This window comes from Urocampus carinirostris, chromosome 11, assembly GCF_059441175.1.
Source record: "Urocampus carinirostris isolate Australia breed hairy pipefish chromosome 11, RoL_Ucar_1.0, whole genome shotgun sequence".
In the NCBI taxonomy this organism is placed as follows: domain Eukaryota; kingdom Metazoa; phylum Chordata; class Actinopteri; order Syngnathiformes; family Syngnathidae; genus Urocampus; species Urocampus carinirostris.
In genome coordinates, this window is record NC_142359.1 from 36,476,650 (window position 1) to 36,499,710 (window position 23,061).

General features: G+C 38.9%; 2 protein-coding genes across 2 annotated transcripts in view; both read left to right on the forward strand.

Annotated features, from left to right (window-relative positions):
- The first annotated feature begins 4,759 nt into the window (after positions 1–4,759).
- mtpn (myotrophin) lies at positions 4,760–13,566 on the forward strand. Its single transcript, XM_088347544.1, has 4 exons — positions 4,760–5,119; positions 9,232–9,345; positions 9,419–9,502; positions 13,449–13,566. Exons 1-4 carry the CDS (start codon positions 5,036–5,038, stop codon positions 13,533–13,535), a joined length of 369 nt encoding a protein of 122 aa, XP_088203670.1. The 5' UTR covers positions 4,760–5,035; the 3' UTR covers positions 13,536–13,566.
- A 5,385-nt stretch (positions 13,567–18,951) lies between these two features.
- fam180a (family with sequence similarity 180 member A) overlaps positions 18,952–23,061 on the forward strand; it is a 31,337-nt gene continuing 27,227 nt past the window's right edge. The window contains exon 1 of the mRNA XM_088347591.1: positions 18,952–19,026. The gene's annotated coding sequence lies outside the window, so the exon portion shown is untranslated. The remainder of the gene's footprint in view (positions 19,027–23,061) is intronic.

Below are 23,061 nucleotides of genomic sequence, written 5' to 3' on the forward strand. Positions count from 1 at the left end.
AAAAAAAACCCTTATAATGACAGTTACTTTTTTAATCTTTTTTTAAAAACAATATTTGATTGAGTTTTACTTCTTTACTCTATTTATGAGTGAATATTTTTCAGTGTAGTACTTCAAGCATCGACAAAACAAATGACAGAATGAGGAAAGAACCTTGTTTAAATATAGTACTGAATAATACAAGACCATTTATATGTACACGGCACTCCAGTTTCCTCCCACATTCCAAAAACATGCATGTCAGGTTAATTGGCTGGCCTAAATTGTCCCTAAGTGTGAATGAGCGAGTGAGTTGTCTCACTGTGTGCCCTGCAACTGGCTGGCAACTAGTTCAAGGTGTCCTCTCACTGACTGAAGATAGCTGGGATGGGCTCCAGCACTCCCGCGAACCTACTGAGGATAAGCGATGCAGATAATGGATGGATGGAAAGATTGTTTTTCTCTTTTTACCCATTCCCCATTTGACACACTTTGCCCATTTAAATATATATATATATATATATATATATATATATATATATATATATATATATATATATATATATATATATATATATATATATATATATATATATATATATATATATATATATATTCATGTATTCAAATCAATGTTTTTTTACTGAATCAGAGTTTTTGTAACACCATGAGGCACTAAATATTACACACTGTCCCTTTAAAGAAAATATGTATTGAGTTTTCCAGACAAAATTATCATTTAACTCAATGAGGCATCTTTGTTTTTACTGCAAAAGTGACAAAACAGTGTAAACATTTGATTTTATCATCTTAAATGTGGTAAACAAAAAGGCAGCTTAACTATATGATTCCAATTGTTATTTGTTTGGATTTTGTGTGTCGTAATTACCTTTATTACGGTAGTCTATTAAGAAGGTTCCTTAAAACAGAGTTTCCCTAACTTTTTTGAGCCAAACCACACTTATTTGATTACATTTGAAAATATTTATAACCAGCCCTCCATTATATGCACTGCTTATTCTCAGTCGGAGTGGTGCTAGAGCCCAGCCAAGTAGAGGTAAGATCGGGCCAAAAAAAAGCACCCGAGCCCGACGCAGGCCCGAGGGGTATTAAACCCGACCCGGACCGAGCCCGACTAATTAACTGGATTTGCTGGCCCGGCCCGAGGGGGCCCGAAATTACATATTTTATTTATAAGGAGGGGTGATTTATGATAACAAATTAAACTCTGCCTTTTGTTACAACATCTAGGCCTAAGTTAAATAAAACTGTATAAACATTTACATATTTTATATTTCTGTGTCTGCACTGCAGATGTTACATTAAGCGACAATCTGTCATTGACGGTTTTTTTTTTGAGGTAGCGAAAACATTTAAGGGCGTCCTTCATTTTGACGACTTGATCATTGGGCCATAATCCACAGCAGCAGTAGTAGTACGTCCTTAAGATTTTAGCGCAGGGGTGTTGACGTGTTGTGCCCTTTTCCGACTCCTATGCAAATTCCCCCCCCCCCCCCGATCGTATTCTATATAAAACGCTTATTAAAACAATAAAGCGAGATAATTATAATAATTGGGAGATCCTAGTCTATATAACCCGTTTATTTAAACAATAAAGCGTGATTTTATTCTGCAAATTGCGTTTTTTAACGCGGATGAAAATGTCACCAACGTCAATGTACGCTTCCGACAAAAGCGATCGTATTCTATATAAAACGCTTATTAAAACAATAAAGCGAGCTAATTATAACAATTGGGAGATCCTAGTCTATATAACGCGTTTATTTAAACAATAAAGCGCGATCGTATTCTACAAATTGCGTTTTTTTAACGCGGATGAAAATGTCACCAACGTCAATGTACGCTTCCGACAAAAGCGATCGTATTCTATATAATACGCTTTAAAACAAAATAAAGCGAGCTAATTATAATAATTGGGAGATTCTAGTCTATATAACGCGTTTATTTAAACAATAAAGCGCGATCGTATTTTACAAAATGCGTTTGTTAATGCGGATGGAAAAGTCACCAACGTCACTGTACGCTATGATTTCCGCAATCACAACTAATTGTACACAAATAATATTTATTTGATTTACTATATTCCTTGGTCTAGTATCCATACATAGTTTAAGTATATATTTTTAATGAACATATATTTATAATTATTAATTAATTAAAAAAAAAAAAAAAAAAAAAAAAAAAAAAAGCAGGACCGAACCCGACCCGACCCGACCGTATGACTGACATTTCAGGCCCGACCCGGCCCGAAATTGCCTCGGGTTCGGGTTCGGGCTCGGGCCATAAATCTTAGGTCTACAGCCAAGTTATCCTCGGGAACTGGCCAGGTGATACCCTGAACAGGTTGGAAAATATTTATATAATATCTAAAAAAAAAAAATCCCGGCACAATTTTATTTTTTTAAAACTTAAATTATAATATTGCCTAAACTGAGTGTATAAAGTATTTCTCTTTGTTGTGGTCACCAAGTAATACAGGTTATTAATTTCGGTTAAAAAATGTCATTTTGGATTTTACTATATTTTTATTAACTCTAAGGTTTATCTTTATCTATGTTTTTGTCATGGTTTGGTGCCTGCAGTCCCTTTCCTTCTCCGAAGACAGCAGCATAAACCCATTTTCCATTCCCTGTCACTTGTCCTCTCCCTAGGTGTGTTTCCAATTAGCCACAACTACCATAAATATTCCGGGTTCCCACTTCACTCGGCTTATACTTCTTGATTACTGAAGACATTCAGGCGCTAAAACTCCAAGTTTCTCCTCCAACGGCTGACTTCTTCAGTTCCCTCTTTGTTCCAAGTTTACCCAAGAAGAGATCCGCAGGTTCGAGAGCGTTCTCCATTCGGGCCCCGGTGCTGTGGAATGCTTTTCCCCCTGAGATTCGATCTGCGACCTCAGTTGAACTTTTTAAATCCAGGCTTAAAACACACTTCTATTCTATAGCATATGAATAACCTATATTTCATGTTGATGATGTCTGTTTATTATTTGTTATTGCAACATCCATTGCAGCCTGGTCATCCTGGAAGGGGGACTACCTCAAGGTTTTTTCATTTTCCTCATGTTGAGGTTTTTGAGTTTTTCCTTGCTCTCAAGTAGGTATTAGATCATGGGATAGTGTGATAATAGCCTGTGGTTTGCAATAATCTGTGGTCATTGCAGCCCTTTGAGACCCTTAGTGATTAAGGGCTATACAAATAAACATGACTTTACTTGACTTGACCCACTGGTCTAGACTATATTTTCATTTTATTTTTCAACTCATTTGATTAATTAAAAAAAAAGTTTGACTTTTATTGGATCCGTTAACCACTAGGGTTGTACGGGAAGCATTTCCTGGGGCAGGAGTCGGGAACCTATGGCTCGCGAGCCATATATGGCTCTTTCTATAAATATCTATGGCTCAGAGACAAATTTGATTGCATGCAAAATTTCTCCATTCTATTCGAAACTTGAGTTGTTCGTCCTATTCAGGTACACGCAAAGCCAATCCAGAGCTAAGTCTTACGGCGTCACTTCGCAGTATATATAGGGCACGTTTTTCACTACAATTTACAGTCAAAGTGTCACACAAAAAAGGGGGGAAAAAAACTTGTTTTGGCTGTACAACGCTAAAGAATCCTTTATATAAAAGTTCACTATATAATCTGTGTTCAGTGTTCAGATACCTTATGATGAATCCACAGAACACACTGTAAATACGCCAAAACACCGAAAGAGAACTTAAAGTTTTTTGATTGGGTGAGTGGGAGGGATGGGTGGAGCCATGCAAAAAGCGCAAGCACTCCCTCCCATTTCTCGCCCTACGCCATCTGCGCCAAAAGTGAGCTCATCAGGCTCCCTATTTGCAGAATGTTGTGACCTTTTTACACAATAACAGCTTGCATCTGGTTTTGAAACCAATATGTATGAAAAAAAGGGTCAAAAGGAGTTTAACCGATCTTGAGTAATTGCAAGAAAGAGACAAGTTTAAAGTGGTATGTTTGTTGATTTTGGGACAGGGGCTCTGGCATTATTCTCTTTTCATAATTTTTATCAAACCATCAAAAATAAATGTGCTGAAGACTAAGCTTTTGTCTGGGGTGCGGGTTTAGCAATTTTGTAAATTTGTCTCATAATATATGGTGTGGCTCTTTCCCAAAATAAAATTAATATTTTTTGCTTTTATGGCCCTTTGAGTCAAAAAGGTTCCCGACCCCTGTCCTGGGGTATGCTTTGGTCAAGTACAGCCTGGTGGCAACCGTCCCTTTTCAGGCCAACATGTATTTCCAGCAGGTCTCGAATTTTGACCGAATACGCTAACCACTGCACTACACGACACAAGGTACTAAATATTACACACGGTCCCTTTAAAGCCTCTATTACATGTTTACACTACAGCGCCTGTCTAATATTGCTGTATACAATATATTACAACGTTCATATCAATGACGAAAAATAAAATTCAATTTTATTTTATTTCCATTTCATTTTTATTTCACCGAATTTTTTTAAAGTGAACATTGCAAGTATTAAACAGCTGGGCGTGGAATAGTCAAACAACGATAGACAGTTGAGCATTATCACGAAAACATAATTTTTTTTTGTTTGAACAAATTAATTGACACTAATAACAGCAAACAAACAATGTGAGGTTTTAACAACCCTTCTCGGCAATCTTAAGAGCAATCAAGGTGCTGTTGAAATAAAGAGAAAAAGTAAATAGATAAAATTTAAAAAGTAAACAATTTATTTTCTATGCACGTCCTCTTACGCGTCATTGACTTTCCGGGTGACGACACCGGAAGTTATCGTGTTAGAAAGGCGGATCCCTTTCTGACAACTTGCCTTTTTTCACCTCCGCGTTAATTTCAAGCACTTTTAAGCGTTATTCTGTGTCATAGTCGTCTCCTGTCTACATTGTATCCGGTCATTATTTTAATTCAAGTAAGTCGCGTTCACCCTTTACGAGTAAGCAGAAAGACCTCTTCGGCTAGCGACTAAGCTAACTTTTTTTGGAGGGGGCAACACCACTTTTAAGAAACAAGGCACAAAATGGGGGACAAAGATGGGGACAAAGATTTGACCTGGGCGCTGAAAACCGGCGACATGGATGTGATCGAATCCACCCTGTTGACGGTAAGACACCAGTAGTAATGGGGGAGAACGGGAAGGGGGGCAATCTGATGCCGGTGTGGTCACTCAAGCGAGTTTAATGCTCCTCCGACAAGTGGCCGCGGTGTGGGAAGTGCCTTAGCATGCTAACGTTAGCCGCGCTCAGCTAATGTTCCAAAGTTTATACGTGAGTCGCTTTTATATGTGTTTAGGGATTTTTTTGACGTGCTTTTTAACTGTTGTTTCTGAGACTCATTTAACTAAATTGTTAACGCGAATAATGTGGATAAAGTACATTTTGGTAGGTTGCTTAGCGTTAGCATTGTGACGTGTTTTGGGAAGACGTCGCTGACAGTTATTGACTTGTCATGTTAGTTATGTATCCTTTAATGTTCAATTCGCATACACTTTGTAAGCAATAACGTTGCACTCTCGTATGACTTGTTTCTTTTGAACCAAGGTGGTGAGACAAAACATTAAATAGTAATATTTATATCTATTTTATTTTTACCTATTGGAAGATTCGAGACAATTTTAATTCATCTCCAAAAAAATGATTGCATTAAAAAACAATATTGAGCTTTATTTAAGCTCATAAACGTCTTCTCACTTATTAAATTCGTACGTGAATACGAACGTGCCATATTAAGGGTGCAAGACATGAAGCCAGATAAAATACTTTAGTTTAAAATTGGTAAAAGGAACAGTCTGTATGATTTGACCACTAGATGTTGCTTTGTGTGCTTTTATATTATTTAATTGTGGTCATTAGTCTCTTCCATTAAATATTTGTTTCCTATAGAAAACCGTGTCATTGCTAGCGATGGCAAAATAAAGCCCCTTAAGGCAGTGAAGCTCTGCAAATGAAATGATCTGCATTTATATAGCGCTTTTCAAGTCAATGACTTCCCAAAGCGCCACATTTCCCAATCTAACCTGCTTAATGGGGGTATTAGGGGTTCAGTGTCTTACCCAAGGACACTTCGACATGTAACACGGACGAGCCGGGATTCGAACTGGGATCCCTTGATCCCAAGACGAGCGCTCTACCTCCTGAGCTACTGCCTCCCCGATAGGGAAATGCTTTTCTCTTAGTCTCATTCATTTTCCCGACAATTCCTTCATGTGGACAGAAAAATATATAACATGCTTGGTGCATGCATTAAAATGACGTGGTCAAAATCATGCTCTAAATAGATTTCTTTTACTGTATTTTCCGCACTTTAGGGCGCACCGGGTTATAGGGCGCACCCCCAAAAAATATTTTTTGGTCCTATATCTTCCATAGATAAGGCGCACCGGATTATAAGGCGCTACAATGGGAACGTCGACAAAACAGTCAGATAGTTCAGTCAAACTTATTACCCCCTTAACATTCTCAAAGCTTGCAAAGAAGCAAATACGTGTCGTAGACACGTGCGGGTGCGGTGTCCGTACGATGTCACTTAAATGCGTCATTTCAAATATCATTCGGAAGGTTGAAGTCTTGGGATTCAAGAAATGCCAAACATTTCTATGTTTCTGTTTTCTTTTTCGCTCACAACTTTACTGTGCATATGACAATAAACACTTGGAATTGAGTTTAATTCACTCAACTCATCACAGCAACATCAAGATCGTTCTAAAACAAGATACCGGGAAAATATAAAGCCGCATAACTCACCTAAGTTCTCACGTTCAATAATGATACGCAATCATGGTCTTCTTACAACCGTGAGTGAAGTAAATCCAGGAGAGTAGAATATTTACAAATACAGACTAATGAAACATGTTTCTTTATGCCGTACTTTAGCAAGCTTCCTACGCCATTGCTAAACTCGGCCGATTGCAGGGTTTGTTTTGGCCATCTAGCCAATCCGAGGCTCCGAAAAACTTCAGCCAATAGTGATCGATTCAAATGATGATTGACACATTGGTTAGCCAATGAAACGCCGGTATATAAATCCCAGCATACACCGTGGACTACTCCACGTTCGGGGTAAAATCGAGTCGGCGGCTGTTGAGTAAGTTGCGAGACCTTGCGAATTTAATATTGAGCCATATATAAGGCGCACTGTGTTATAAGGCGCATGGTCAGCTTTTGAAAAAAAACTAAGACTTTTAGGTGCGCCTTATAGTGCGGAAAATACGGTAATTGTATACATATATGGTTGGTTGGTTGGTTGGATTCCTTATCCACCAGGGTTGCAGGGGCACTATTTCATGTAGTAGTTCTTGGGCGAGTATAGTATAGCCTGGTGGCGCCCATCCCTCTTGAGGCCAACTTGTGTGTATTGTGTTTTAACATGAATTGTTCTGTATAACTTAGTCTATCTTTATGCCTCTGCAGCAATTGGATACAAGGAGGGAGAAAAAGTGCCCATTTGTAAATCAATTTGTTCAATGTCATGCAGTGCGTGTGCGTCACAGTTCTGAGGTCATGGGATCAAACTTTCCTGTGGGGAGTTTGCATGTTCTCCCTGTGCTTGCGTGGGTTTTCTCCCACATTCCAAAAACATATCAGGTTAATTGGCCGGTCCAAATTGTCCTTAGGTGTGAAGTTGTCAGTCTCTGTGTGCCCTGCGACTGTCTGGCAACTAGTTCTGGGAATCCCCTGCCCACTGCCCGAAGATAAGCTGGGATGGGCTCCAGCACCCCCGCGACCCTACTTGAGGATAAGTGTTGCAGATAATTGATGGATGGATTGTTCAATATCATACGTTTTTTCTAAAGTTTTTTGACACAGGCAAAGTTAAGGGCAATCCATAGCGTTTCTCTGCTGCTTTTCACTTCAAGCTGTATCTTATACCCAGCAAATCATTTCCTGATTCAGTCACGGATTACACCCACTTGGCGAGGCTTCAAACGTCACTGCATATGTCATCAACACGCACCTTGACTCATCTAAATTATTTGGCACACGCTGCAGGGATTCAAACCGATAAGCCAATGGCTGTCCGAACTTGTAATGTTCGTAATTTAAAAATTAAAAAGTTGAGTTGATTTTAACTGAAGTGTTAGTAAAACACCTAATTGGTGGTTGTTACTTGTTAATTGATTGGGCTTGCTTTACACGAAATTTTATAACATTTTGTGTAGTGATGGAGAGGAACAAGTTTGAATACAGTAAAGGCAATGTTTGCAGACTTCAACACTTCAGGAAGTCATTTATTGCATTAAAGCGTTGCCCAAATGATGTGTGCAAGAAACTGTCAAGACTCCCAGGGCAGATTGTTAGTCAATGAATGTTTGGTTCAGACTTGGTTGCAGGCTCCTTTATGGGCTGTCACACAATTTAAACACGTTTTCCACAATCATGAAATATAAGAAGCTAATTATCTGCTGTGAGGTTGCTGTTAAATTGAAAACTGTGTTCCTCTAACTTTATACAATATATCTCGCCTCTCCAAACTATTGTCATTTTGTTGTCTTTACAACATCTGCTGATTTCTTTAACCATCTGGTGGCCAGATGCATTGAGCTGTACATTTACCAACAATTTTTGAGGAAGATTTTATATTCACATCTGCTTTGACTCGGCCCATAATAGTATATACATGAGCATTGTATGCATATTTTTCAAAATAAAAATATAATGGGCCCATAATTCTGTTTATGTACATTTTTCCTTGTCAATGACATTTGGTGGTACAACATTTCACAAACATTCCCAAACGGGACAAATCATTTTCACTGTGTCAGACACTTGCTCTCTACAGACGAACTGAACTAAACTTCAACAACTCCTAAAAACGGTTCACTGATTAATTGTATGTGGCTTGATTAAAAAAAAGGAACATTTTGAATGGAGACGCTCCTTGCGCGATTCATATTGTGTCACACCTTTTAGAACAATTTGAAGCATTTATAACGTCATCTTGTTTGGCTTCTCCTATAAAAAAAAACAAGCCTTGGTATGGGCTTTTGAAGACCCAGCACATCTCATAACTTCTGGTAAAGTAAAAAGTAAATAAACTGTGTACTGTGAAGCATCTCTGAACACTCCCTCCAAGGTCTACAAATAACAGGTCGTGTTTTGGCATTTGAGACTCTGGTAACTGAATCTACACTGATCACACTTGTCGACTTTGTTACTTTCCGAACTGGTTGTTCCATGCATAGGATGTCATTGTCTTTTTTTCTCTTCTAATTGGCAGTCTGACGATGTCAACCGGACTCTTTGTGGTGGCAGGACACCCCTTCACATCGCCTGTGACTTTGGCCAGACAGCTGTGGCAGAGTTCCTCATCTCCAAGGGAGCAAATGTCAATGTAAGCAAAATTTGGTGTTTTAGGAATACTTTGTATTATTCCTTTGAGAGCCTATCTGCATCTTCTTCAACAGGCCCCCGACAAACATGGCCTCACACCGCTGTTAACTGCCTGCTTTGAGGGCCACCTTTCCTGCGTTAAGGTGCTCCTCGAAAAGGTTGGTGGAAAAATCACACACACACACAAATGAGTCAGCAAACCATACTTATTTTACAGAGCAGTTTATAAACTAATCAGCACGTTTATACTAGGAAGAAATCGCTGGTTCTTGATACCAGTGTGTACCTAGCCAGCCGCCCCCCAAATTGCTTTCGTAGACTGATAGAAGCCCTCCAATTTTGCTGTACTTTTGTATAATGAAAATAATACCATTTATTCCACTCTAATTCTGTTCTTATTTGTAGATCTATAATAGTTGTTATTTTGTTACTGTCATATACTTACAGTCTCTAATACAGGGATCAGAATTATCCGCGGATCCACGGATTTCCGCTGTTTTTGAACCCCAAAGGTCATTCCCGTAAATCGTCTAAATTCGATGAGAAAATATTTTGGGGGGGTGTGGTATGATACGTGACTGTTTCATCACCCCAAGTTAGCATTTAGACCATTGGTCGATAGGTTCGCTGATAACCAATCAGCGGAGCTTTTGTTCAGAGCATTGGCTTTCTCAAACATGGCGCTCCTTCCGGTCTTTTCAAGCGGTGAAAAGAGTGTTTGAAAAAGTAAATATGAAAATACTAAGAAAAGAAGACGAGGCTTTTGTCTCCGAGATTGATAAAGGAATCAAGAATACATTTAAGTGGTCATGGCTGGAGAAGACTGTCACAGTAAACGTTAAAATCGGCGCAAAGATCGAGGAAGTTACAGAAACTTTGAGCCAGTTCATCGCAAAGTGTGATGTTCCAGGGAAAGCAAAGTGTCCATACTGTGTCGATCTGATCAATGATGGTACGCGAGGTTGTGTGGCACTGATCGATCATGCTAAAATGAACAAGCACAAAGCAAAAATAGCTTGCCGGCGATCAAATTATGCACTCGGATCCGCATTTAAAATCGGCAGCCACCGGTTCAACATTATTGGCCGTTTCAAATCCTTCCACTTCAAATACTAGCAGCAGTCAACCACTGGTTCCCCTGTGTGACAGAAAATCCCAATCTGAGGTATTTATACATCTATTTATTTATGAAATGATTTTATCTTTTGTGTTTATACAATATTTAGAACAGGATAAACAAAATTTAAAATTTGTTATAAACATGATTAATATAGATTATTTTGTATCATCATGATCATGTTCAATATTACAAATGCTTTTAATGTCAATATATTATTATTTTTTAATTTATATATATATTATATATATATATATATATTATATATATATATATATATATATATATATATATATATATACATGGTTTCTGTTTTGTTGGATTTAATTCATTCTAGTGCAATTTTCACATAGCAAATAAGATAAATGCTGTTGACTTCAGGGGGGCTTAGCCCCCCTGAGCCCCCCACCGGGCTCCGCCCTGGAACCTGGCTATTTCAGCTGAAAATGAAAATCTCCATTCTGATCCCTGGTAATAACGTAACTGTTTAAGTTCTCCCCAAAAACCAAACAGGCACAGAAATGCACATTTCTTTTGAAATCGGAAATTGCAGAACAGGTCTGAAAAATCGCAATTAAATATTTTTCCAAAATTGTGTAGCCTGAGTTTATACTTCATAAAAGCTTTGTCTAAATAAATATGTGTGATTAGAACCATGTAGTGAAGCAAGGGACAATCATGATTATTGAGAATGTGTTGTTTCACTGGTAATGGTTTCACATTTGAATGTGGGAACACATGATGCAATTGAAGCTTAAGTGACTGTTCATGAGACGTTTTACCTGCACTTACGTTTCTGCCTGTATACATGCCGCTGTTTAGGGTTGCAACAAATCAGCATACTCATTATTCCCCATTTGTTTCTTTGTAGTCAACTGCACTGTGGTCATACTCAAAGAGCTTGCTGACTGGCAGCACACATTTACAGCTACTCTCTTGTTGGCAAACACGAGGCTTTTGTCCTCCTATGTGCACCAGGGGAGCTGTCCTCTGCACTAATACCCCCACTGGTTGCCCCTTTTTAGTGCTAACAGTGCTTTTGTTGATGACAGCCACTTGAAAGGGCAATTTAACCCCAATTGGTGACCCAGTTTGTTATGTCTTTTATGCAATATATAATTATAAATATGATTTTTATTGGCCATTGTAGATAATCATGTATGTTAATTGGGGTTCTTTTTTTTTTTTAATAAAGGGGTGGAAGTTTTAAACATCTTGTGTAAGTCCCTTTAAACTTTCACAATTTTATATTATTCCTTTCACAAAAGGCACCAAAAAACTTAAGTATCAGTGAAGCACTTTGCTTCTTGTGGTTTACCAGATCGTGCTCCAGTCCAATTATTTTGCTATTGTTTGTGGCCTGAATTGAAAGGAATAAAATGAGTGCTGAGAGAAGTCAATCCCAATCACATCGGTATACTTGCAGTTTTGTTCATTTCTGTTAGCGGCCATGTCCGTCCAACTCGCATTTTCTATTTTATTGGCCTAGCATTGGATACATACTTGTCCTTTTTGGGGGATAGATATATTTGTTTACATTATCAAAATATGGAAATGTAGCATACTTACCTTGTATGATAACCATTATCTTCTGCGTATATTTCTGTTTCATGCATTGGTGTGCCATTAACGGTATTCCCAAATTATTAAACATGCAAAGTGTAAGGAAATGGTACGTTTTTTTATCGTTTATTCCAATTATTTTGCGAGATAATGCAAATTGTAAATATCATGTCTTGTCTTTGTCATACTGAGCTTTGACGTCTTCAAAGGAACACCCAGCACCTTAGCAAGCCAGTCGCCATGTTGTTTTAACAGCCAGAAAGGGGCTAACTGGCAAAAAAAAAACACATGGTGAGCTAACGGGGGTTAACCGGTACTGGAAGTAAGATCGGGCCTAAAAAACAGCCTGACCCAACCTGGGGATTTAAAAGCCAGTTGGGAATACCACGGGACAGGACAAAACCTGCGCTTATCTTAGGCTAGCAGCTTACAAAACAGAAAGGTGCTCGGCAGCTCAGTGCTTTCGAGTAGCTAGCTGAACAAAATTACACCAACCGTAACACATGCGACGAGAAACAACAACAAAAAACGCCATTGCCCACCTAAAAAAAGCCAAATTCAAATAAGGATTGCACGCTGTAATGGCGGCCGGTAAACCCGACCCCTCCAGCATTTATCGGTCAAAGCACGACACTTCTACAAAATTTTCACAAGACCCCCAGCGACAGAATAAGCAAAGTTCCAATACTTTCAAGCCGAAATTAGGGGTATGCCGTCACTATTCACTACAATCGCTGTTGTTTTTTTTTTTTTGAAGCTGCCTCACTTGTTGAGTTAATTGATTCACCATTTCGAAAGTGTTGTGTTTTTCCAATGACATCAGAGCTCCCCTTTTCCATGGCCAAGTTTAAGCACAGTTTAAGGTTTTTAAAGGCCAATTTACCTATTTTTCTATTGGCTTTAAAAGAGGAAACAAGACATTATTCTCATCTCATCTCATCAGCCGTACCGCTTATCCTAATTAGGGTTGCGGGGGGAGGCTGGAGCCCATCCCAGCCATCTCCGGGCAGTGGGCAGGGGACACCCTGAACTGGTTGCCAGCCAATCGCAGGGCACACAGGGACAGACAACTCATTCGCTCATTCACACCTAGGGACAATTTGGACCAGGCAATTCACCTGAAATGCATGTTTTTGGAACGTGGGAGGTATCATAATCAATAATCGCTAATCATTATTATAATTGATCCTGCCAACACCAATTGTGTTTCTTCAATGAAGTCATAGCTCTAAACAAGCCAGATGGGTACTTTGAAACTAAATTTCTCGATTCCCCGGGGCGTGGAATATTTTGGAACATCCTTACATTATTGTAGATGTGGACGTTCTTTGCCTTATTGAAGAAAACATCTGTTTGGTAAAGCCTTTAAAAGCATCCCAACCCCCACTGTGACACAAATGAGTCAACCTTCCCGTCTTCCACAGGGTGCTGACAAGAATCTTAAGAATGCAGATGGCGAGAGACCATACGACGTGGTCAGCGACGCCGCCATCAAGGCACTGCTCGAGTGACGATGGAGGGGGGGGGGGGGGGGGGGGGGGCCTTCAGGGCGGCGGCACACGGAATCAGGTGGTCTTCTACTCACTACTTCTGTCTGTTAGCTCCGGGGTGCTTTTCTTCGCCCGATTTCCCGGGGTTTGCGGTTGACTCTTCATCGGTTATTTTTTGTTGTTTTTTTCTTTTTAAACATGTTGTTTTGTTAATCGGCGTTTAACAAGAATACAGGAGGTAGGCATATTTTCAACCCGTTCCAATCAAACAAAAAACAAATTGGCACTTAAGTGTGATTCTGTAGTCTCCCCTTTCTGCATTCTGAAGTGTACAAGGGACTTTTTGGACCACACTGGACTGAAATTCTGGGGAACATAAATAAAACTCCATGGATGCAAGCAATTAAGGTTTTCTGGAGATAAATTGTTACCTTTAATTATTTGCTGCCGTCTTTTTAATTTTTGTACCTAAATGAATTATATGATAAAATATGATTTACAGACTTACTGAAAGAGATACAGGTTCATATGTTCAAGTACATTTTGGGTCAAAATATGTATAATGTTAACATAATGACATTTCTCACCCAAAGAATAAGACTTAAAAATATTGACCCAGAGTGCTGCTCTTCCTACATTTTTCTCCATAAATTCTCTGAAAACATTTTTTTTCTCTCCAAAAATGGATGTTATATTTTGGAGTAATTACAATTAGTTAAAATTGGACTTTTATTTTTACTTGGAGTGCCAGTTAAGCATTTTCCCCAAAAAGTTGGACCTACTTCTCTTGTTTCTGTTCAGTGTGGCACCATACTAAGACCCTTCCATAGAATTGCACTGGAAAAATGTTGACTAAAACAGTTTTTTCCTCATCATATTACTCCCACTTCCTGTAGGTTCCTTTTTGTATTGCTTACATATCACTTAAGATTTTCCTCTTTTCTCCAATGACTAATAAAATGCTGGCTAACAACAACTAGGATCACTTGAATGTTTGTATATGGTGGTGGGGGAAAGTCATGCTAACGGGTAAAAAAAACAAAAACAAGTCAGCATTTTTTGAATGTTTAAAGTTCTAATTAGCGTGTGGTGCAGTTGCACTCCATGCCTATTTCAGCTCAGTTTTCTGTTTCATTTCACCCATTTTCCTTTTCGGGGGTTGCTTTGTCTGCAAGTCAAGTATGCTTGGACGTCACCACGCGGTTGCGCTCTCAAACGATTACCTGATACAGTGTAAAGGACATTTAAACAATCTCACTGACTTTATTGTGACAAAAAGTCTGTAAAAATAAAAATATCTGTGAATGTTCACTTCATCTGAACTGTTCTTGGCGGTGATCATGGATGTTTTCCTGAAATTTTACCATGAGCTGTGGTCCAATGTAAGATGAATGAGTTTTTGGTGGGAATAGATATACAAGTCTCTGTAACACTAATAAAGCATTAACATTTTCTGAGTGACATCTCAGCTCCAACACTGGTAATTAGCATACAAATACCAGATTGTAACTGTCGGGCTCCACAGACGACAAGCAGTCCTCATTAGAGTATCCGGCAGCTTGTGCACGCGCATCGAAAATAATTTGTAACTCTCTCTCTCCTGTGAATCCAGGATTTGCAGATTCATCCCAATTTTGTTTTATGTGAACTTTCACACAATTTTTGAAACATTACATTTATTACAAAAACATTTTCCAAGTACCTTATTTTCTGGACTATAAGGTGCACCGAAAAACCCCAAATTGGCCAGAAATTTGAACGTGCTCGCTTATATGCAGACAAAATTGGAAATGCGTTGCCATATTTGTACAATTATTGATTATTTGACATCGCTGATCAGGGATTGAACCAGATAGCAACGGTAAGAGCACTGAATTCTAGCCACTAGGCCGCTAGGGACATGGATGGTATTTCACTATTGCATAACGCTGAATGCAACAGGGAACTTACCCAGATCGCGGCGGAGAGAGTGCTGTATCCTACCACATAGACCACTCAGGACTCAAAACGGCCTATGAAAAGGCAATAGGTCTTATCACACTATTTTAGTTACAGTACAAGATGATACATTCAATAAGACTACTGTTATACTTTTTTCTCAGCTCAAACCAAGCATTGTAGGTAATGAATGTTTTTAATTTGTGTGGCCATGTATCTTTCAGGATAACCAAATTATTTCCCAAAATGCCCTTTTTTTTCCATTTATGTCATAGTCCCCTGGGCTCCAGTTGACTGTACCATGGACTGGTTTGATGTCTGACAATATTCTCCCGGCCCATCCCAAAACATCAGCAATTTGGTACTAAATATAGTGTGATGGGATAACACCCTTATGCCTTTTCATGTGCCTGTATCACCAGTGGCGTAGTGGTTGGTTTGGCCCTCTCCATGCCGCAATGTTGGTTTTATTTTCGTGCAACTCTAACCCTTACAGTAGTCTTATTCATGAAAGAAATGGAACTAAAGACTATTTTTGGGGCGCCTTATAATCTGATGCACCCGATAGTGGGGAAAATACGATAATAATTATTTACTTGGGAAAAATCAATGCAACCTATGCACAAGTGTAATCGATCGCTTGAATACTGGTATCATTACTTGATTAAACCCAAAGCAAATTCAAATGTGGATCATTTAACATGAAAAAAAAAAAACATGTTTGCATCTATTTAAGACTTGTTCTCAACAGAGTGCTGATTTTGCGTCCTCACTATTGAATCTAAGATGCTAATTAACAGCCGTTGTTTGGAGGCTGATGTTTGTCGCCAGGTCAACTATCAGCTCTGCCACTCACATGCTGGCGAGCGAACTGATTGGCGAGGTTCTGCTCAGTGATTGGCAGATGCTGTAATTAGAAGCCTTGTGCTGGCTTCACACATTAAGCACCGCTTCCATTGTGATGAGCCGGCTCAACATGCTGTTTAATGAAGTAGCAAATCCAAATCATTAGCATAATTAATATGGACTCCTGATTGCCTTTCGGGCAGTTTTGCTGCCATCTCCCTTCATCTTGTATCGCTTCCATGTCTTGTGCATTAGTTGGGCTTGTGAGTGATCTGTGACTAATCTTAAATTTATTTCCCTACTCAGACACTGAGGCAAGAAGAACTGTGAGCGAAATCAACCATAAAGCACCGATGATTCAAACAATCTTTTTCCTTAGTTGATTCTGCATGATGAGATTAGAACAGAGTCTACTGGACCAAGTGGGAAAGCACGATTGTGTGGATTTTGAATGATGCATGTTGATTTTCGAATTTCAATGTTTAAATCCCGGCAAAACGCTATGCAGAGCAGTACTTCCCATAGAATTATGGGGGGGTGGACAGTTTAGTGGAGTCCGGGGGAACCGCTTGATCAAGGATAACATTTATGAGTGTACCGCGGAAACACTATCAATCTACGATGATGTTGTCGTCTGCTACTAGTGACCGAGCCAGGCTGTACTTCCCGAAGACACACCACAGGAAATGGTGGCCCTACGACCATAGTGGTTAAGGGATACAACCACCCACCCACCATTATATTACTATATTATACTGGCCTTTGTTTTTCCACTATAGAATTAATTAACTGATAAAACCTTAGAACTTTTTATACGAGCAACTTTAAAGTCAAGCAACATAAGCTCTGAAAACCCAACTTCACAACGAAATACAAATGCTATACTATATTAAATCCTCAGTGAAAATGAAAATTATAAAATAACTTTTAACCAATATAGACTGAAATGATTCAGAACATGTAAAAACACGCAGATATATAAACTGAAATGTGTAAAATAAAAATGACATTAGTCTCTACTGAATATTGGCATTTTGAAAATCAAGATTGCATGCCTTGAAGGACTGATTCGGCTTCTTTTGTCAGTGATAGATGATGCTCGCTGCTTTGGAGCTATTAATATAATTAAATGCATCCAAATTCGAATAATTTTCCTGCTTTGATTCGTTTTTTTTTATTCACTCCCTTTTTTGTTTTTTTCTGACTTGCTGCGACATCCCTTGGCCCCCTAGAAATAAAAATATGGTTGTACACCTTATCCAGCCTATTAACCAAAAGCAAGGGAGGGTGCAAGCCTGGACACCAGTTCTTTTTAATCTTTTTTATAATAAGATATTTTAAAGTTATTTTGATTAAAATTACAAGTTTAGGATACTCTGGCGTGGAACAATTAGACCCTGGCAGCCCACCAGGAATGGAAAACACTGCAGAGAAAACAAATCATATTGCTTTTTTTAGAAGTTAATTGCTGTATGAGCTGGTGATTTTGAACTTCTCATTCTTAGCAAGTGATAAAGGCACAGACTTGTTTTAGAGAGGCGCAGAGGGTTGTTCTATCAAATTTAACGTAGCAGATCGGACCTCGTGATAAAACGTCCCACAGGACTGGTACGATGAGACGGCATTGGTTCGGTCGTAAACAACTGACGTGTGTTATCGCAGGATGTTCAAGTTGTTTTATCTTAAAATTAGAAATATCCTTCAGTTCAGAATGTTGTGTGGACCGAAGAATGCACCTTTTATTTTGAATCATCACAGACATATGGCTGAAAATGGCTTCGATTATATTTTCCTTGCCTTTTAATGAGCAAATATGAGAAAAGTAATTGGGTTTGTTCTTCAAATTATGAACATATATGAAGGACTTCTACACCTGCGCCTTGAAGTCCACAATCTAGTCTGGACTGACCCATACCCTCTGGCATTTTCAGATGATCCAATACAGCTGAGCTTTCAAATAGGAACGGCTGATAAGGATTTGTGGTGGAAGGTGCTATCGAGGAGACTTAATTTTGAAAGAATGGTAGAGTGCATGAGAATGGTGATAGAATTTCAGTTGAGAATTATGGTGCAAATTACCTTTTGGCATCTCTAGGGCAAAAAAGTTGAAATGTATTTGGTTGAAGTGAACCTGGAAACTGGGTTGGGAGACTGAAGATTGGACCGGCATCCCTGATCAGCGCCAACATAAAAAAATAGTTGATGAATATCAACAGATGTACCATTTTACAAGCTTTGGTGACAGATTGTGAGAGATTTATTTCCAACCTCAAATAGACTGGTATCAAATCTGAAACCAAACCGAGGAATTAAACTAGCAACCTAAAAAAAATAGAAGATTGAATTTCTAATTTTTTTCCCCTTCTTAGAAAACACCTGAATCCTTCAGATTTAATAACAAATAATAAATAATATTTTGAAATTAATATGGCAGATTTGTTGTTTTTATGCTGCTCCGGACACAATTGACTGCCAATCATCTGCGTAGGTTACGTCTAATGCGGGTCAGTGCATGGTGTGGCTCTTTGACTCTCACGGTTCAAAATTTCGGCTCTTTGTGTCAAACTTGTTCGCCACCCCTGCATTAGACGGTGCTCTTTTCAACCAATCAGAACATGAGGCAGACGACATCCCTGCCCCTTTTTGTATCACTCACGATGCTAGCGGCTTCACCATCTCAACGTGCAATGGATTGGTGGGAAACGAAACAGAAGTTCTTTGTTGTACAGTAAGTGTTTAATTTTGATTACGCTGCTGTCGGGTCAGTTACTTGTCATTGAGAGAAGTTAGTAAATTACTGCAGCCGCTCTACTCGCACTTTCTATGACTATCACTGGGCCCTTGTTAGCATAAGTCAAGTCATTTTTATTTGTATAGCCCTTAATCACAAAGAGTCTCAAAGGGCTTCACAGGTTATTACACAGACTATTTTTTCAGACTATTATTACACCATCCCCTGGTCTGGAACCAACATGAGGGCAAGGAAAAACTCAAAAAACCTCAACATGAGGAAAATGAAGAAACCTTGAGAAAGGACCGCACATGTAACTCGTTAACATAATACAAAAACAAATACAAGCAAAGATGGCGTTTCATAATTCAAGTATATCTTGGGATAGAAAGGATCTGCAGTTCGTGATCCGTTGTATCAGGTTTGTGAGGGTCGTGATTTAGTGTCCATACGTTCCTTGCCAGAGATTCTGAACGGGTGGAGATGGTGTTATGCCATAACACCGGCTGTCTTCCTCGCGTTCTGATTGGCTGAAAACATGCGCTGTCAGATCTATTCATTTGAAATAAGATGGGAGAAAATCTGGCTGAATATGTCTGTAAGGTATACTGACATAACGCTACATGATTGACATGCCTGTTCATATCAGTAGCGACATAACATTATTCAAATCACTAGCATAAAGAACATGCTTACCAAACTATCATTTTAACTCCAAATCACAGTCCAATTAAATTTTCATCCTCTGTCTCAGTATAGAGGGCTCCGAGCTCTGTGCTAAAAATAATAACACGGCTTCGTGCCGCCATCTTGGAAGTCTGTCGATTACAAGCGGCGATAGCGAGAGGAGCAAATATTTACTCAGTTTGTCTATTTATTTACTCAACTAGCTTCGTTTGTGTACGGATTTTGTCAACACTATGGAAAACTACGTGGAGAGTTTAGACAAGGAAGCACGTGAGCGGTACGCTGCGAAGTTGCATTTTATTGGAAAATTGGATCCCTACAAAATTAAAAACAAGGACTGGAAGTCTGATCCCGATTTGTTGCCGTGTGTGACTTACATCAAACTTGTCAACTATCTTATTTTCCACCCAAGTCCCTTTTGTGAACTGAAGGATTTTCAAAATTACAAAAGTATGGAAGCCTACGACAGATTTGTGTCTGGTTGGGTTCGGGATGTGTCTGTGCACACAGTATTTAACCTAGCCATACTTGAATGGTGTCGAGAGATGTACATGAAGTACACATGTACCATAACCTTTTTAAAATGTATTTGTACATCATAAATAATTCAATTTACCTGTCAGAAAGTGGTCAGAACAAACACGAACACAGTCAAGCTTTGGCAAATTCGACCGGTTGATAGCTGCCGGCCACATTCGTCTTTGCCGTTCACTTTTCTCCTGAGCTTCAATCCCCTGATCGTAAACACACTTCGGAAGTCTAAAGAAGCCCTTCCCACCCTTTTCCCCTCGGCTACAGCAGCCAACAATAACGCACGTATTCGGCATTACAATGTAGAATCTAACTGGTTCGCTGAACAATAAGAATGAAGTGAAAAGCTTTGTTGACTTCCAAAATGCCCGCAAGCAATGCATTGTGGGTAATCTTAGGACCTCGAAGCACTCTATAGGATGCGCTGCTTAGACCTAAGATTTATGGCCCGAGCCCGAACCCGAACCCGAACCCGAGGCAATTTCGGGCCGGGTCGGGCCTGAAATGTCAGTCATACGGTCGGGTCGGGTCGGGTTCGGTCCTGCTTTTTTTTTTTTTTTTTTTTTTTTTTTTTTTTAAATTAATTAATAATTATAAATATATGTTCATTAAAAATATATACTTAAACTATGTATGGATACTAGACCAAGGAATATAGTAAATCAAATAAATATTATTTGTGTACAATTAGTTGTGATTGCGGAAATCATAGCGTACAGTGACGTTGGTGACTTTTCCATCCGCATTAACAAACGCATTTTGTAAAATACGATCGCGCTTTGTTTAAATAAACGCGTTATATAGACTAGAATCTCCCAATTATTATAATTAGCTCGCTTTATTTTGTTTTAAAGCGTATTATATAGAATACGATCGCTTTTGTCGGAAGCGTACATTGACGTTGGTGACATTTTCATCTGCGTTAAAAAACGCAATTTGTAGAATACGATCGCGCTTTATTGTTTAAATAAACGCGTTATATAGACTAGGATCTCCCAATTGTTATAATTAGCTCGCTTTATTGTTTTAATAAGCGTTTTATATAGAATACGATCAGGGGGGGGGGGGAATTTGCATAGGAGTCGGAAAAGGGCACAACACGTCAACACCCCCTGAATGAAAGTGCTGCGCTAAAATCTTAAGGACGTACTACTACTGCTGCTGTGGATTATGGCCCAATGATCAAGTCGTCAAAATGACAGACGCCCTTAAATGTTTTCGCTACCTCAAAAAAAAAAAACCGTCAATGACAGATTGTCGCTTAATGTAACATCTGCAGTGCAGACACAGAAATATAAAAGATGTAAATGTTTATACAGTTTTATTTAACTTAGGCCTAGATGTTGTAACAAAAGGCAGAGTTTAATTTGTTATCATAAATCACCCCTCCTTATAAATAAAATATGTAATTTCGGGCCCCCTCGGGCCGGGCCAGCAAATCCAGTTAATTAGTCGGGCTCGGTCCGGGTCGGGTTTAATACCCCTCGGGCCTGCGTCGGGCTCGGGTGCTTTTTTTTGGCCCGATCTTACCTCTAGCGCTGCTCCCTTTTTCGGCTTCTGCCGCTTATGTCAGACGTCACCTCCACTTCTTGTCAGAAGCTTGCAAGCTTCTGCTTATCAGCTGCATATTACATTATTTGCAGCTTGTGATCTGCAAAATATGATTTTCTTTTCAGTGCTTTTAAGTTCAGTCTTCTCAGTTGTTTTTTGAATGACCGGTGTGTGTCAAACTGTCCCCCAGCATATTTCACGCAAACGTCAATAAAATGACTTTGTGTCTGATTTTTGGGGGGGAAATGTATTTGACCATTTGTTGTTGAAACCATTTGTTCCTCATGTAGAGATCTATTGTGAGCAAGCTTAAAATATTGACTTTGGCAAAACGACGTATCTTCTAAACGTTCGTGTTCCAATTAATAGGAAGAAGGGAACAACACGGCAAGGTCCACTTGCGATTTAGTGGTACAATAACCTGAAGTTATATACCCGGTTGTAATGTGTTAATAATTTTACAAATATGCTGCATCAGGAGTGTAAGTTGCACCCCTGTCCAAACTATAAAAAAAAAACTGAGACTTAAAATACGGTTTTCCTTATTTTTTATTTTAGGTAAATGACAGGCAACGTGAGAAACACTTGCAGATGGCTTCACTTGAATTGTTGCCAGCTTGGTATTACTACTTTGTCTATTGATCGGCCCCTGGGGCGTGTGCCAAATCATAATTACTGGTTGTTATATCACTTTAAACATAACATAGAAAAAAATATTATGAAAAAGAATAGTTATTAAAAAACATAATTATTTAGTGCATTCATATGGCCTTACCGACCTCCCCTGATTTCAGGTCACTAGTAATTCTGAAATCTAAACGTTGGGGAGTCTTGTGGCCTAATTTGCAACCTTCATATAGAGATGTATTTCAGATAATTTCACTGGTAATATAAGTATTGCTAGATGAGACCACACATTTTCATTTCAAACTCATTTAATGCCAGACATTTCTCTCAAATGGGAAGAACTGGTGTCAGCCAATTTCTCCCGTTTGGACTAATTTTTAAAAGCTTACAAAAATTTAGTTTTGTGGCTATATAGGCATAGGACATTAAATGAAAGGTTCAGTCCATCTTTAATCAGGAAACGTTTCTAGCTTTTACCATTGCTTTGTAAGGATGTTCCAAAAATATTCGTTTCCAAGAAAACTGAGAAAAACTGCTTTTTGTGAAAGGATGCATTTCAAGCGGAACTTTTACTTGGGTCCTTTTTTTTTTTGCATTTGTGATGCCTCCAATATCTAATTGATGCTTTCCATACAC

Bases quoted from the DNA above. Each gene is read 5' to 3' on its own strand.
- mtpn (XM_088347544.1), top strand. From the start codon at position 5,036: ATGGGGGACAAAGATGGGGACAAAGATTTGACCTGGGCGCTGAAAACC. The intron at 5,120-9,231 runs GTAAGACACCAG...TCTAATTGGCAG, and splicing joins TCGAATCCACCCTGTTGACG to TCTGACGATGTCAACCGGAC. The intron at 9,346-9,418 runs GTAAGCAAAATT...CTTCTTCAACAG, and splicing joins CCAAGGGAGCAAATGTCAAT to GCCCCCGACAAACATGGCCT.